At 50.0% G+C, this 14,174-nt stretch overlaps 1 protein-coding gene across 1 annotated transcript in view; it reads left to right on the top strand.

The window, feature by feature from the left end:
- Nucleotides 1–13,458, top strand: part of LOC100091642 (solute carrier family 15 member 2-like) — a gene marked incomplete at its 3' end in the record, with an annotated part of 74,293 nt that extends 60,835 nt beyond the window's left edge. Inside the window, exons 21-22 of the mRNA XM_029072049.1 lie at nt 6,938–7,042; nt 13,288–13,458. Coding sequence (XP_028927882.1) covers nt 6,938–7,042; nt 13,288–13,458 — 276 coding nt within the window. The remainder of the gene's footprint in view (nt 1–6,937; nt 7,043–13,287) is intronic.
- Nucleotides 13,459–14,174: the final 716 nt, after the last annotated feature.

Genomic DNA, 14,174 nt, shown 5'->3' with positions numbered 1-14,174 from the left:
ACAGAGACAATCTCTGCCCAATGACAGGCTCACAGTCTAAACAGGGAAGACAGACAGCAAAGCAAAACAGAAAAAAACAAAACAAGACAACATCAAGATAAATAGAATCAAGGAGATATACACCTCATTAACAAAAGAAATAGGAAGGAAGAGTACAGGTAACTGTGAGGAAGAGAAAATGTGGAGGGGGCTTACCATCTGTCTGAAGGGACTTGTCACCTGTGGCCACCATCTGCATAGCTGCGTGGACTGGGTATCTCGGCCTCTCCATGATTCCCACCCTCCTCACCATCCTCTTCCTTCCCCTCCAATCAACCGGCACACAGTGCCTCGCTCTTCTCTCTTTGCCTTTGACCCCTTGCTCATTTAAAACAAAAAAAGTGTATTTGTTAAGTATTTACTGTGTCCAAAGCACTGTATTCATTCATTCAATAGTATTTATTGAGCGCTTACTATGTGCAGAGCACTGTACTAAGCGCTTGGAATGAACAAGTGGGCAACAGATAGAGAGAGTCCCTGCCGTTTGACGGGCTTACGGTCTAATCGGGGGAGACGGACAGACAAGAACAATGGCAATAAATAGAGTCAAGGGGAAGAACATCTCGTAAAAACAATGGCACTAAATAGAATCAAGGCAATGTACAATTCATTAACAAAATAAATAGGGTAATGGAAATATATACAGTTGAGCGGACGAGTACAGTGCTGTGGGGATGGGAAGGGAGAGGGGGAGGAGCAGAGGGAAATGGGGGAAAAGAGGGTTAAGCTGCGGAGAGGTGAAGGGGGGTGGTAGAGGGAGTAGAGGGAGAAGAGGAGCTCAGTCTGGGAAGGCCTCTCGGAGGAGGTGAGTTTTAAGTAGGGTTTTGAAGAGGGGAAGAGAATCAGTTTGGCAGAGGTGAGGAGGGAGGGCGTTCCAAGACCGCGGGAGGACGTGGCCCGGGGTCAATGGCGGGATAGGCGAGACCAAGGGATGGTGAGGAGGTGGGCGGCGGAGGAGCGGAGCGTGCGGGGTGGGCGGTAGAGAGAAGGGAGGAGAGGTAGGAAGGGGCAAGGTGATGGAGAGCCTCGAAGCCTAGAGTGAGGAGTTTTTGTTTGGAGCAGAGGTTTATAGGCAACCACTGGAGTTGTTTAAGAAGGGGAGTGACGGGCCCAGATCGTTTCTGCGGGAAGATGAGCCGGGCAGCGGAATGAAGAATAGACCGGAGCGGGGCGAGAGAGGAGGAAGGGAGGTCAGAGAGAAGGCTGACACAGTAGTCTAGCCGGGAAATAACGAGAGCCCGTAGTAGTAAGGTAGCCATTTGGGTGGAGAGGAAAGGGCGGATCTTGGCGATATTGTAAAGGTGAAACCGGCAGGTCTTGGTAACGGATAGGATGTGTGGGGTGAACGAGAGAGACGAGTCAAGGATGACACTGTACTAAGCTCTGGGGTGGGTACAGGGTAATCGATTTGGACACAGTCCAGTCCGTGTCCCACACAGGGCTCACAGACTTAATACCCATTTAATAATAATCATAATTTGTTAAGCACTTACTATGTGCAGAGCACTGTTCTAAGCACTGGGATAGATACAGGGTAATCAAGGTGTCCCACGTGAGGCTCACAGTCTTCATCCCCATTTTACAGATGAGGTAACTGAGGCCCAGAGAAGTTAAGTGGCTTTCCCACAGTCACACAGCTGACAAGTGGTGGTCGGGATTCGAACCCATGACCTCTGACTCCCAAGCCCGGGCTCTTTTCACTGAGCCACACTGCAGATGAGGTAACAGGCCCAGAGAAGTGAAGCGACTTGCCCAAGGTCACACAGTACATAAATGGTAAAGCCAGGATTAGAACCCAGGTCTTTGACTCCCAGGCCCATGCACTTTCCACTAGGCCATGCTGCTTCTCTGTCCTCCCTCCTGCCTGGAGCTCACCTCCCCAACCCCCAATCTGAGACCTCCACTCTCCCCATCTTCACAGTCCTCCTGAAATCCCATCGCCTCCAGGAAGCTTTCTACAATTTCCATCCACACCCTGTTCCACAAGCACTGACGCACGGGCACAAATACCCCCTTTCCTCACCTTTCCTCATGTCTGTAGTTGACTTGGTTTGTGTCGGTCTCCCTCCCCAACTAGTCTGTAAACCCCTGGCGGTCAGAGCTGTCTCTCAGGGGATTCCCCAGCTCTTTCTACCTGCCTCCCTAAGCCAGGTCATGTTTGTCTCAAGCCGAAACTGTCAGGTCTTCATCTGCATCCAGTACAGCAAATGGAAAGCAGTGCTGCCTAGTGGAAAGAGCCCAGACGGGAATCAAAGGACCCAAGTTCTAATCCCTTCTCTGCCACTTGCTTGGGGGATGACCTGAGGCAAGTCACTTCATTCAATCATATTTATTGAGTGCTTACTGTATGCAGAGCATTCCACTGAGCGTTTGGGAGAGTACAGTATAACAATAAGCAGACACATTCCTTGCTCACAGCGAGCTTATGGTCTAGAGAGAGAGAAAGACATTAGTAGAAAAAAAAAAGACAGATATGTACATAAGTGCTGTGGAGCTGGGAGGGGGAATTAATAAAGGAAGCAAGACAGGGTGATGCAGAAGGGAGTGAGAGAAGAAAGGAGGACTTAGGGAAGGCCTCTTGGAGAAGATGTGCCTTCAATAAGGCTTTGGGGGAGGCACTTCTCTGTGCCTCAATTTCCCCACTTTTAAAATGGGGATTCAATACCTGCTTTTCTTTTCCCTTAGAATGTGAGCCCCATGTGGGATGGGAACTGTGTCTGACCTGCTTAACTTATATCTACCCCTCAGCTGGGTAAAGTGCTTGGCACAGAGTTAGCACTTACCAAAGACTACAGATATTATTAAGTGCAGACGTTACCAATACAATCAGTAATTGGGCCAACAGGATCTAAATCCTGTATTCAAACAGCAGGCTGACCTCCATCTAACACTTGTCCTTGATTTAGTGTGGAGTTCCCCATTCCCTAAAATATAGTTGAATTCTGCTTCCTGAATCCACAGGATCAGGCCTTGTGTGTCCCCTCCTGCAGTAAATTATAGAGTTGTAAGACATGATCCCTGTCCACAAGGAGCTTACAGTCTATTGTGTGCAGAGCACTGTACTGAGCACTTGGGAGAGGACAATAGAGAAGCAACAGAGCCTAATGGAAAAAGTCTGGGCCTGGGAGTCAGAGGATCTGGGTTCTGATCCGGGTTCTACCACCTGTCTACTGTGTGACCTCGGGCAAGTCTTGAACTTCTCTGTGCCTCAGTTACTTCATCTGTTAAATGGGGATTGGACCATGGACTGTGTCAGTCCTGATTAACTGGTATTTACCCCAGCATTTAGTATGGTGCCTGGATTCTAGTAAGTGCTTAACAAATAACATTTAAAAAGGTGTTAGTCATAATAATGTTGGTATTTGTTAAGTGCTTACTATATGCAGAGCACTGTTCTAAGCGCTGGGGTAGACACAGGGGAATCAGGTTGTCCCACGTGGGGCTCACAGTCTTAATCCCCATTTTACAGATGAGGTAACTGAAGCCCAGAGAAGTGAAGTGACTTGCCCACAGTCACACAGCTGACAAGTGGCAGAGCCAGGATTCAAACTCATGACCTGTGACTCCAAAGCCCGTGCTCTTTCCACTGAGCCACGCTGCTTCTCATGTCTTCTTCAGACATGATCCCTGCCCTCAAGGAACTTAGTCTTCTGTGCATAGGGCACTGTACCGAGAGCTTGTGAGAGGACAATGCAGTAGAGTTGGTAGACATGATCCCTGCCTTCAATAATTTTACAATCTAGCAAGGGAGAAAGACACTGAAATAAATTACAGGCAGGTGAAAGCAACAGAGAAGAAGAGTAAGTACACAAGTGCTGTGGAGGAGGGAGTGGGAAGTGGCTAGGACCTGAGAGTCAGGGGACCTGAGTTCTAATCCCAGCTCAGCCACTTGCCTGCTGCGTGAACTTGAGTAAGTCACTTTACTTCCTTGGTGCCTCAGTTTACTCATCAGTAAATTGAGGATCTCCACACACTTAGATTGTGAGCCCCATGTGGAACAGGGACTGCATCCAACCTGAATATCATGTATTTACCCCAGCATTTATTAAGTACTTGGCACTTAGTGTGTAACAAATACCACCATTACTATTATTACCATTATGAGTCTTGTTATTATAAATGTTTTTTAAAAAATGATCCAGGCAGTCGAGTGAAGTATGAACTGGAGAGGGGAGCGGCTGGAGGCAGGGAGGTCAGCGAGGAGGTTAATTTAGTAGTTGGAAGCAAGCTATGACAAGTGCCAGCAGCATGGCTCAGTGGAAAGAGCATGGGCTTTGGAGTCAGGGCTCATGAGTTTGAATCCCAGATCTGCCACTTGTCGGCTGTGTGACTGTGGGCAAGTCACTTAACTTCTCTGTGCCTCAGTTCCCTCATCTGTAAAATGGGGATTAAGACTGTGAGCCCCATGTGGGACAACCTGATTCCCCTATGTCTACCCCAGCGCTTAGAGCAGTGCTCGGCACATAGTAAGCGCTTAACAAATACCAACATTATTATTATTATTATTATTATTATTATCAGCAAGGTGGCAGTTTCAGTGGAGAGGAAGGGGCAGATTCTGGAGTTATTGTAAAAGTTGAACTGACAGGATTTGTTGACATACTGAATATGTGGGTCTAATGACAGCGATGAGCCCAGGATAATGCCAAGATTGTAATGTTAATGCACTGTACTAAGCATTAGGGAAAGTAAATCCATAAGAGTTGGTAGACAAGTTCCCTGCATGAGGTGGGGAGGACAGTGGTGAGAAAGTCAGGTGGAGGAGAGATGATTTGGGAGGGAAGATGAGGAATTCAGTTTTGAATGAGGTCGGGGCTAGAGAGTGAGGTATCATCCTCATAGAGATGGGAGTTCATTCACTCATTCATTCAATAGTATTTATTGAGCGCTTACTATGTGCAGAGCACTGTACTAAGCGCTTGGGATGAACAAGTCGGCAACAGATAGAGTCCCTGCCGTTTGACGGGCTTACAGTTTAATCGGGGGAGATGGACAGACAAGAACAATGGCAATAAATAGAGTCAAGGGGAAGAACATCTCGTAAAAACAATGGCAACTAAATAGAATCAAGGCGATGTACAATTCATTAACAAAATAAATAGGGTAACGAAAATATATACAGTTGAGCGGACGAGTACAGTGCTGTGGGGATGGGAAGGGAGAGGTGGAAGAGCAGAGGGAAAAGGGGAAAATGAGGGTTTAGCTGCGGAGAGGTGAAGGGGGGGTGGTAGAGGGAGTAGAGGGAGAAGAGGAGCTCAGTCTGGGAAGGCCTCTCGGAGGAGGTGAGTTTTAAGTAGGGTTTTGAAGAGGGAAAGAGAATCAGTTTGGCGGAGGTGAGGAGGGAGGGCGTTCCAGGACCGCGGGAGGACGTGACCCAGGGGTCAACGGCGGGATAGGCGAGACCGAGGGACGGTGAGGAGGTGGGCGGCAGAGGAGCGGAGCGTGCGGGGTGGGTGGTAGAAAGAGAGAAGGGAGGAGAGGTAGGAAGGGGCAAGGTGATGGAGAGCCTTGAAGCCTAGAGTGAGGAGTTTTTGTTTGGAGCGGAGGTCGATAGGCAACCACTGGAGTTGTTTAAGAAGGGGAGTGACATGCCCAGATCGTTTCTGCAGGAAGATGAACCGGGCAGCGGAGTGAAGAATAGACTGGAGTGGGGTGAGAGAGGAGGAAGGGAGGTCAGAGAGAAGGCTGACACGGTAGTCTAGCCAGGATATAACGAGAGCCCGTAACAGTAAGGTAGCCGTTTGGGTGGAGAGGAAAGGGCGGATTTTGGTGATATTGAAGAGGTGAAACCGGCAGGTCTTGGTAACGGATAGGACGTGTGGGGTGAACGAGAGAGACGAGTCAAGGATGACACCGAGATTGCGGGCCTGAGAGACGGGAAGGATGGTCGTGCCATCCACGGTGATAGAGAAGTGTTGAAGCAGTGGGAGCAAATGAGTTCTCCAAGGGAGTGGAAGTAGATGGAGAATAGAAGGGGACCCAGAACTGAGCCTTGAGGGACCCTCACAGTTGGGGGGGGGCAGAGGAGGAGCCCAAGAAAGTGACTGAGAAGGAGCAGCTAGAGAGATAGGAGAAGAACCAGGAGAAAACGGTGTCAGTGAAACCAATATCAGATAATGATTCCAGGAGAAGGGGCTGGTCCACAGTGTCGAAGGGGCTGAAAGGGTGAGAAGGATCAGAATGGAGTTGAGACTGTCTGACTGATGAGAGGGAGGTCATTGGTGACTTTGGCCAGACCTCGACGAGAGGGCTCAGGGCAGAGGATGGGGGCAGAGGGCAGGTTCCCTGTAGGGAGGGATGGACAGGAGGACAGGATGGACAGTTCCCACAGCGTTTAAGTCCCTATCCGTAATTTAATTCATATATTTATAGTAATGCCTGTCTCCCCCTCTGGACTGTAAGCTTGTTGTAGACAGGGAATGGGTCTGCCAATTCTGTTTATACTGTGCTCTCCCAAACACTTTAATACACCACTCTCTGCACACAGTAAGCACTCAGTAAATATGATTGATTGATTGATTGATTGATTGATTGAGGGGGACCCGTCTCCTAAATCATGCCATTGCTGGGAAGGGATTGTCTCTATCCGTTGCTGAATTGTACTTTCCAAGGGCTTAGAACATGCTCTGCACAGAGTAAGCGCTCAATAAATATTGAATGAATGAATGAATGAGTAACACTGACTCTCCTCCCAGCAGTTGTGGGCCTGGGCCTGTGTGAGGCTGCACAGGCCTGGGGCTGGGGGAGTCTGGTCAGGGGTAACACAGGCCGGTCTGACTGAGCAAGACTTCATGGGCCTGGGGAACCCTGGCCTGGGCCCTCTGGTGAGGGCCAGCCTTGTCTGGCTCATGCAGGAGAAAACTTGCACATGTGACAGTTGCCCCCATTTCCCTTGCAGGCACCTGCCAGCATGAAGTCGGTGCTGCAGTCGATCGCCATGATGACGGTGGCGATGGGGAATGTCATCGTACTAATAATTGCTGAAGCGGGACTCTTGGTGCAGGTCAGAACCCAGGCTACACTCCGGCCCCGGGGAGGGAAAGGGGAGGGACCTCATCCATGGGATCCATGGGCCCCATAGGTGGGGAGACGAGGGAGCTTCCACCAGGATCCCGAGGACCGGGATACCAGCCCTGGGCTGGAGCTAGACTGGGACTGTGGGCAAGGCCACCTCTCAATCAGCCCCACCCCAGGGAACAGGAGGGCACTCGATCTGCTCTACTTTGTGTCCCCACCCCCAATGGCTCGGGCCAGTGCTCCCTGATAATGCTCAGAGAAGCAGAGAGGTGTAGTGATGATGGTGGCATTTGTTAAGCGCTTACTATGTGCCAAGCACTATTCTAAGCTCTGGGGTAGACGCAAGGTAATCAGGTTGTCCTATGTGGGGTTCACAGTCTTAATCACCATTTTACAGATGAGGTAACTGAGGCACAGAGAAGTAACATATGAGTTAACTGAGGACGTCACTTATCCAAGGCTACACAGCAGACAAGTGGCGGAGCTAGGATTAGAACCCACAACCTCTGACTACCAAGCCCAGGTTCTTTCCACTAAGCCACGCTGCTTCTCTAGTAATGGATAGAGCACAGGCCTGGGAGTCAGAAGGTCATGGGGTTCTAATCCCAGCTCCGCTACTTATTTGCTGTGTGACTTCTCTGTGCCTCAGTTACCTCACTGATAAAATGGGGATCGAGACTGCGAGCCCTATGTGGGACAGGGACTGTGTCCATAATGATTGGCTTGTATCCATCCCAGCACTTAGTGCAGTGCCTGGCACATATTATGTGCTTAACAAATATTCTTATTATTATCTCAGACTAGTGCTCCCGGATGTTTCTTGGATAATACCTAGGACTAGTGTTCTCCAATGATGCTCAGCTAATACCTAGGACTAGTACTCCCTGATTACACTCAGATAATACCTAGGACTCGTGCTTCCCAATAACGCTCAGTTATTTGGACTAGTTAGGACTAGTGTGCCCAGAAGATGCTCCAGTAATATTTTGGACTAATGCTCCCTGAAAACACCCAGGCAATAGCCTGAAATAGTGCTCCCCAATAATGTACAGGCAATAGCTCAGACTAGGGCTCTCCAATAACATCCAGGCAATAGCTCACACTATCTCTCTGGCCACTCATTCGCAGTCTCTCTCGTGGGCTCCTTCTCTGCTTCCCACCCCCTAATTGTGAGGGTCCCTCATGGTTCAGTTCTCAGTCCCGTTCTATTCTCTACCTACACCCACTCCATTGGAGAACTCATTTGCTCCAGTAGCTTCAACTACCATCTCTAAGAAGATGAGTCACAAATCTACATCTCCAGCCCTGATCGCTCTCTCTCTCTGCAGTCTCGCACTTCTTCCTGCCTTCAAGACATCTCTACTTGAATGTCCTGCCATCGCCTCAAATTTAACATGTCTAAAACAGAATTTCTTATCTTCCCACTCAAACCCTGTCTTCCCTGTGATTTTCCCATCACTGTAGATGGCCCCAACATCCTTCCTGTCTCACAAGCCCATAACCTTGGCATTATCCTTGATTCTTCTCTCTCATTCAACCCACATATTCAATCCTGTCAGTTCGACCTTCACAATATTGCTAAAATTTGCCCTTTCCTCTCCATCCAAACTGCTATCATATAATTTCAATCATTTATCCTATCCCACCTTGATTACTGTATCAGTCTCCTTGCTGAACTCCCTGCCTCCTGTCTCTCCCCACTCCAGTCCATACTTCACTCTGCTGCCTACATCATTTTTCTACAAAATGTTCAGGACATATTTCCCCTCTCCTCATTCATTCATTCATTCATTCATTCAATAGTATTTATTGAGCGCTTACTATGTGCAGAGCACTGTACTAAGCACTTGGAATGTACAAATCGGTAACAGATACAGTCCCTGCCCTTTGACGGGCTTACAGTCTAATCAGATTTGAGGAGAGAGAGCATTCCAGGCCAGAGGCAGGATGTGGGCAAGGGGTTGGTGGTGAGATAGAATAGAATGAGATACAGTGAGAAGTTTAGCATTAGCAGAGTGAAGTGTGTGGGCTAGGTTGTAGAAGAAGAGTAACGAGATGAGGTAAGAGAGGACAAGGTGATTGAGTGCTTTGAAGCCAATGTTTGATGTAGGTCTGTGGTACTGGCGTTAGTGGCTCTGTGTTTTGTGGCTGTGTGCTCTGTGAACCTTCATTCAATTCAGTCAATAGTATTTATTGAGCACTTACTATGTGCAAAGCACTATACTAAGTGCTTGGAATGTACAAATGGGCAACAGATAGAGGCAGTCCCTGCCCAATGACAGGCTTACAGTCTAATCGGGGGAGACAGACAAAAGCAATAGCAATAAGTAGAATCAAGGGGATGAACATCTCATTAAAACAATAGCAAATAAATAGAATCAAGGTGATGTACATCTCATTAACAAAATAATAGAATCAAGGTGATGTACATCTCATTAACAAAATAAACAGGGTAATGAAAATATATACAGTTGAGTGGACGAGTACAGTGTGGAGGGGAAGGGAGAGGGGGAGGAACAGAGGGAAAGGGGGGAAAAGAGGGCTTAGCTGAGGGAGGGGAAGGGGGGATAGAGGGAGCAGAGGGAGCAGAGGGAAAAAGGGGCGCTCAGTCTGGGAAGGCCTCTTGAAGGAGGTGAGCTCTAAGTAGGGTTTTGAAGAGGGGAAGAGAATTAGTTTGGCGGAGGTGAGGAGGGAGGGCATTCCAGGACAGTGGGAGGATGTGGCCCAGGGGTCGACGGCGGGATGGGCGAGAACGGGGACGGTGAGGAGGTGGGCGGTAGAGGAGCGGAGCCTATGGGGTGGGCAGTAGAAAGAGAGAAGGGAGGAGAGGTAGGAGGGGGCAAGGTGATGGAGAGCCTTGAAGCCTAGAGTGAGAAGTTTTTGTTGCGTGTGGAGGTTGATAGGCAACCACTGGAGGTTTTTAAGAAGGGGAGTGACATGCCCAGAGCGTTTCTGCAGGAAGATGAGCCGGGCAGCGGAGTGAAGAATAGACTGGAGCAGGGAGAGACAGGAGGAAGGGAGATCAGAGAGAAGGCTGACACAATAATCCAGCCGGGATATCATGAGAGCCTGTAACAGTAAAATAGCCCTTTGGGTGGAGAGGAAAGGGCGGATCTTGGCGATATTATAAAGGTAAGACTGGCAGGTTTTGGCTGCTGCAAGTCTCGATCTGCTATACAGATGGTCAGAGGCCACAGATATTTATCACCTGTGCGCCTAAGCCATTCCAGCTTCATTCCTCAGTTTATCCAACCTCTGCCCTCCCTACTCCTCCATGCCCAATTTGATTGGGATGGGGGCGAAGGGACTCCTTCTGTATTCCTGTCTTGGGCTGTCAATCTAGCATTTCTCAAATCATCATGCCCCATTTAGCCTCCATAACCAAATTTTCTCTTAACTCACAAATCAATGCCCTCAACACCACCCTCTCCACTAAACTCAACTCCCTCCCCTGTCGATTCACCGATCTTGCACCACTGACCTACAGCCCTGGATCACTTCCACCATCCACTTCCTCCGCTCTTATGGACGAGCTGCCTAACGCTGCTGGCGGAAATCCAGATATCAGGCTGACCATGTCATCTGAAACTCATCCTTGCCTGTTTTAACACTGCCTTCTCCTCTGCCCAGCTACTTATTTCCCCATCCTTATATACTCCAAGGCCCGTTGCTCTCACCAGTTGTTTCAGATGTTCAACTCCCTCCTTGAACTCCCTGTTCCCCCCACAACTCTCACCTCTTGCCCCTAGTGACCTGCCATATACTTTACTGAGAAAATTGAAACCAACAGGAGTGATCTTCCTAAAATCTTCCCTGCTCTTCTCCAGTCCCTCCCTTCTCCTGCCCCTTCTTCAACTCTCCCAGTAATTCCAGGAGTATCTCGAGGTGATCTCCCATTTCCTCTCAAAATCTACCCCTTCCACTTGCACCTCTGACCCCATGCCTGCATTCCTTGTTAAAGCACTTGCCCCCTCCCTCCTTCCCTCCCTGACTGCCATCTTCAACTGTTCACTTTACAATGGTTTCTTCCCCACTGCTTTCAAACATCCTCATATCTCCCCTATCCTAAAAACCCCCACTCTTGAGCCCATGGCTCCCTCCAGTTATCACCCTCTCAAAGTCAATGTTGACCTCTTTCTTGCCAAATCCAGTGGCCTCTACTCCATCTTTATCCTCCACGACCACTCAGCTGCCTTCAAAGTGGTGGATCACTCCCTTCTTTAGGAAACATTATTCAACCTTGGCTGCACTGACACTGTCTGTTCCTGATTCTCCTCTTATCTATCTGGACATTCATTCTCTGTCTCTTTCACAGTCTCCTCCTTTGCCTTCCACCCACTAAATCTAGGGGTCCCTCAAGGCTCAAGTTCTGGGCCCCCTTCTATTCTCCTTTTTCACCCACTCCCTTGGATAAATAATCCCTCTCCACAGCTTCAATTACCATCTCTAAGAGGCTGATTCCTAAATCTATCTCTCCAACTCTGACATCTCTCTTTCTCTGCAATTTCACACTTCCTCCTGCCTTCAGGACATCTCCACTTGGTTGTCCCACAGACATTCAAACTTTACATATCCAAAACAGAACTGCCACCTAAACCCTTTCCTCTATGTATCTTTCTCATCACTGTAGGCAGCACCATCATCCTCCCTGTCTTACAAATCTGTAGTCTTGAAGTTATCTTCAAGTCAGACAGGGGTAGCTGTGCCTCACTTCCCTCATCTGTAAAATGGGGATTTTAAGAGTATGAACCCCATGTGGGACATAGAATGTGTCCAACCTGATTAACTTGTGTCTGAGCCTGGCACATAGTAAGTGCTTAAAAAATAACATTAAAAAAAAACCAAACCATTGAGCGCTTACTGTATGCCAAGCACACTAAGTGCTTGACTCCCCAGGCTCTCGAGCTCCTCTAACCAGCCAGGTTGTCCACCAGAGACCATTGCTGGCCCTGGCTCTAGCAGCCTCAAGGTGGACAAGCACAGAATAGCCTGCTAATGTGTCAACAGGAAAAAGCATTTCTTTTCTTTTCCTTCCTTATATATGGGAAAATATTTTCCAACAGCTTTCAGGTCAGACTACATCTACACTTTCCTTTTCACTTGCAATCAATCACTTGATATTATTTATAGTTTCTACTGAGCATTAGGGAAAATAAAATAGTTCCCTGCTTCTAGGAAAGGACCATCTAGCAGTGGAGACAGATACAAAATCACCTAGAGAGCTGGGCTCTGATGGGAGTGAAGCGAGGGAAGAAGCAGTGTGGCCTAGTGGATCTCGGTGGAACGAGCACAGGCTTGGGAGTCAGAGGTCATGGGTTCTAATCCTGAATCTGCCACTTGTCAACTGTGTGACTTTGGGCAAGTCACTTAACTTCTCTTTGCCTCAGTTCCCTCATCTGTAAAATAGGGATTAATACTGTGAGCCCCACGTGGGACAACCTGATTACCTTGTATCCTCCCCCCACCCCCAGCACTTAGAACAGTGCTTGGCACATAGTCGATGCTTAACAAATACCATTATTATTATTGTTATTAATAGCAAGCCTGGAGCCAGAGGGTCTGGTTTCTAATCCTGGCTCTGACATTTGCCTGATGTGTGACCTTGGGCAAGTCACTTAACTTCACTGTGCTTCTGTTTCCTCAAAATGGGGATTCAACACCTGTTGTCCCTCCCACTCTGTCCAAGTGGGACAGAGACTCTATCCAGCCTGAGTAACTTGTACCTACCCCAGTGCTTCGAACAGTCCTCAAAATATAGTAAGCACTTAACAAATACCCTACCAAAAAAACTCAAAAAGGGGGTGGAGGAGATGTTGGGACTGGCAGGAGTGATGGGGAGGGAAGTGGGGGAGCTGGAGTCTGGCAGGTATGAAGTAGGGGTGAGATGGGGGAGCTGGAGTTTGGCGGGTGTGAAGCGGGGAGGAGATGGGAGAGCCGGGGTTTGGTGTTTCTTCTTTCTGGTGCATGCTCTCCTTCTTTTCTCACCTCAGGTCAGCCACCAGCCCTTAAGGAGCCCCGACCCGAGACCCCATCGCGGGTGGCCCCAGGGACTATCTCGGCCAGGGCCCCAGGGTCCTCGGGCCAGAATCCGAGCCGTTAGCTAAGCGGCGGGCTGGTCCCCAAGCCTCCTCTCCCCACTCCCGACCCAGTCCTCCCCTTTCCCCTCTGCCTCCGCCCGCCTGGCCCGAGGGAAACTGAGGCCCTCGTGTCTGTCTCTCTCCCTCTCCCCAGTGGGCCGAGTTCCTCCTGTTCGCCTGCCTCCTGCTGGGCGTGTGTATCGTGTTCTCCATCATGGGCTACTACTACGTGCCCTGGGCCAAGGCCCAGCAGATGGTCCGGGAGGAGCAGGAGCAGCAGGCGCAGCGGGAGCAGCAGCAGGCGCAGAAGGAGCAGCAGCAGGAGCAGTGGTGGGAACAGCAGCAGCAGCGGCGGTGGGAGCAGCAGCAGCACTGGAAGCAGAAGCAGCAGGAGCAGCGAGCGCGGTGGCAGCGGCAGCAGAAGCAGTGGGAGCAGGAGCAGCTGGAGCGGGAGAAGTGGCAGCAGCAAGATGGGGATCGGGAGGGGGAGAAGCCCGCCCCGGCCCAGGACAGAGAAGGGGGCAACCTGGACTTGGACAAGCAGTGATGCCCCGCACCCCTTCCTTGGATCCCCCAAGCCTCAGCCACTGCCCCCTCCCACGCTGGCGGGACCCCGGGACGGCCCCCGGCCCTACCCGTTCACCGTCCGTCCGCCCTCCATCCCCTGCGGGGCTGAGCAGGGCCTCGGTCTGGGGGGGTGAGGGCTGCTCCCGGCTCTCCCCCATTCAGTTGCAGACACCAGCTCGGACGCAGGCCCCGGGAGGCCCCAGCGGGAGAAGATAGAGACCCTGGACCTCAGGAACCAGCTCTGCCCCCGACTCCCTGCATCTACTCCCCAGGCCCTCGAAGGACACGGGAAGAGTCCAGCTCATCAGAGGGAGAGCTGGGGCAAAGGGGAGGTGGAAAGGGGCGGGGAGGCGGGCCCTACGCAATAAAGTACCCCTCTATGGGTGTGTGACTGCATCTGTAGGCCATCTGCATGTGCACGGGTGTAGGACTTACCACGGGATCCAATTCCTCGGTCTTGAATTTGAATCCTCC

The sequence above is a fragment of the Ornithorhynchus anatinus genome, chromosome 1 (assembly GCF_004115215.2).
Source record: "Ornithorhynchus anatinus isolate Pmale09 chromosome 1, mOrnAna1.pri.v4, whole genome shotgun sequence".
Taxonomy (NCBI): domain Eukaryota; kingdom Metazoa; phylum Chordata; class Mammalia; order Monotremata; family Ornithorhynchidae; genus Ornithorhynchus; species Ornithorhynchus anatinus.
The sequence above is the reverse complement of the archived record's forward strand: the minus strand, read 5'-3'. Positions and strand labels throughout refer to the sequence as shown.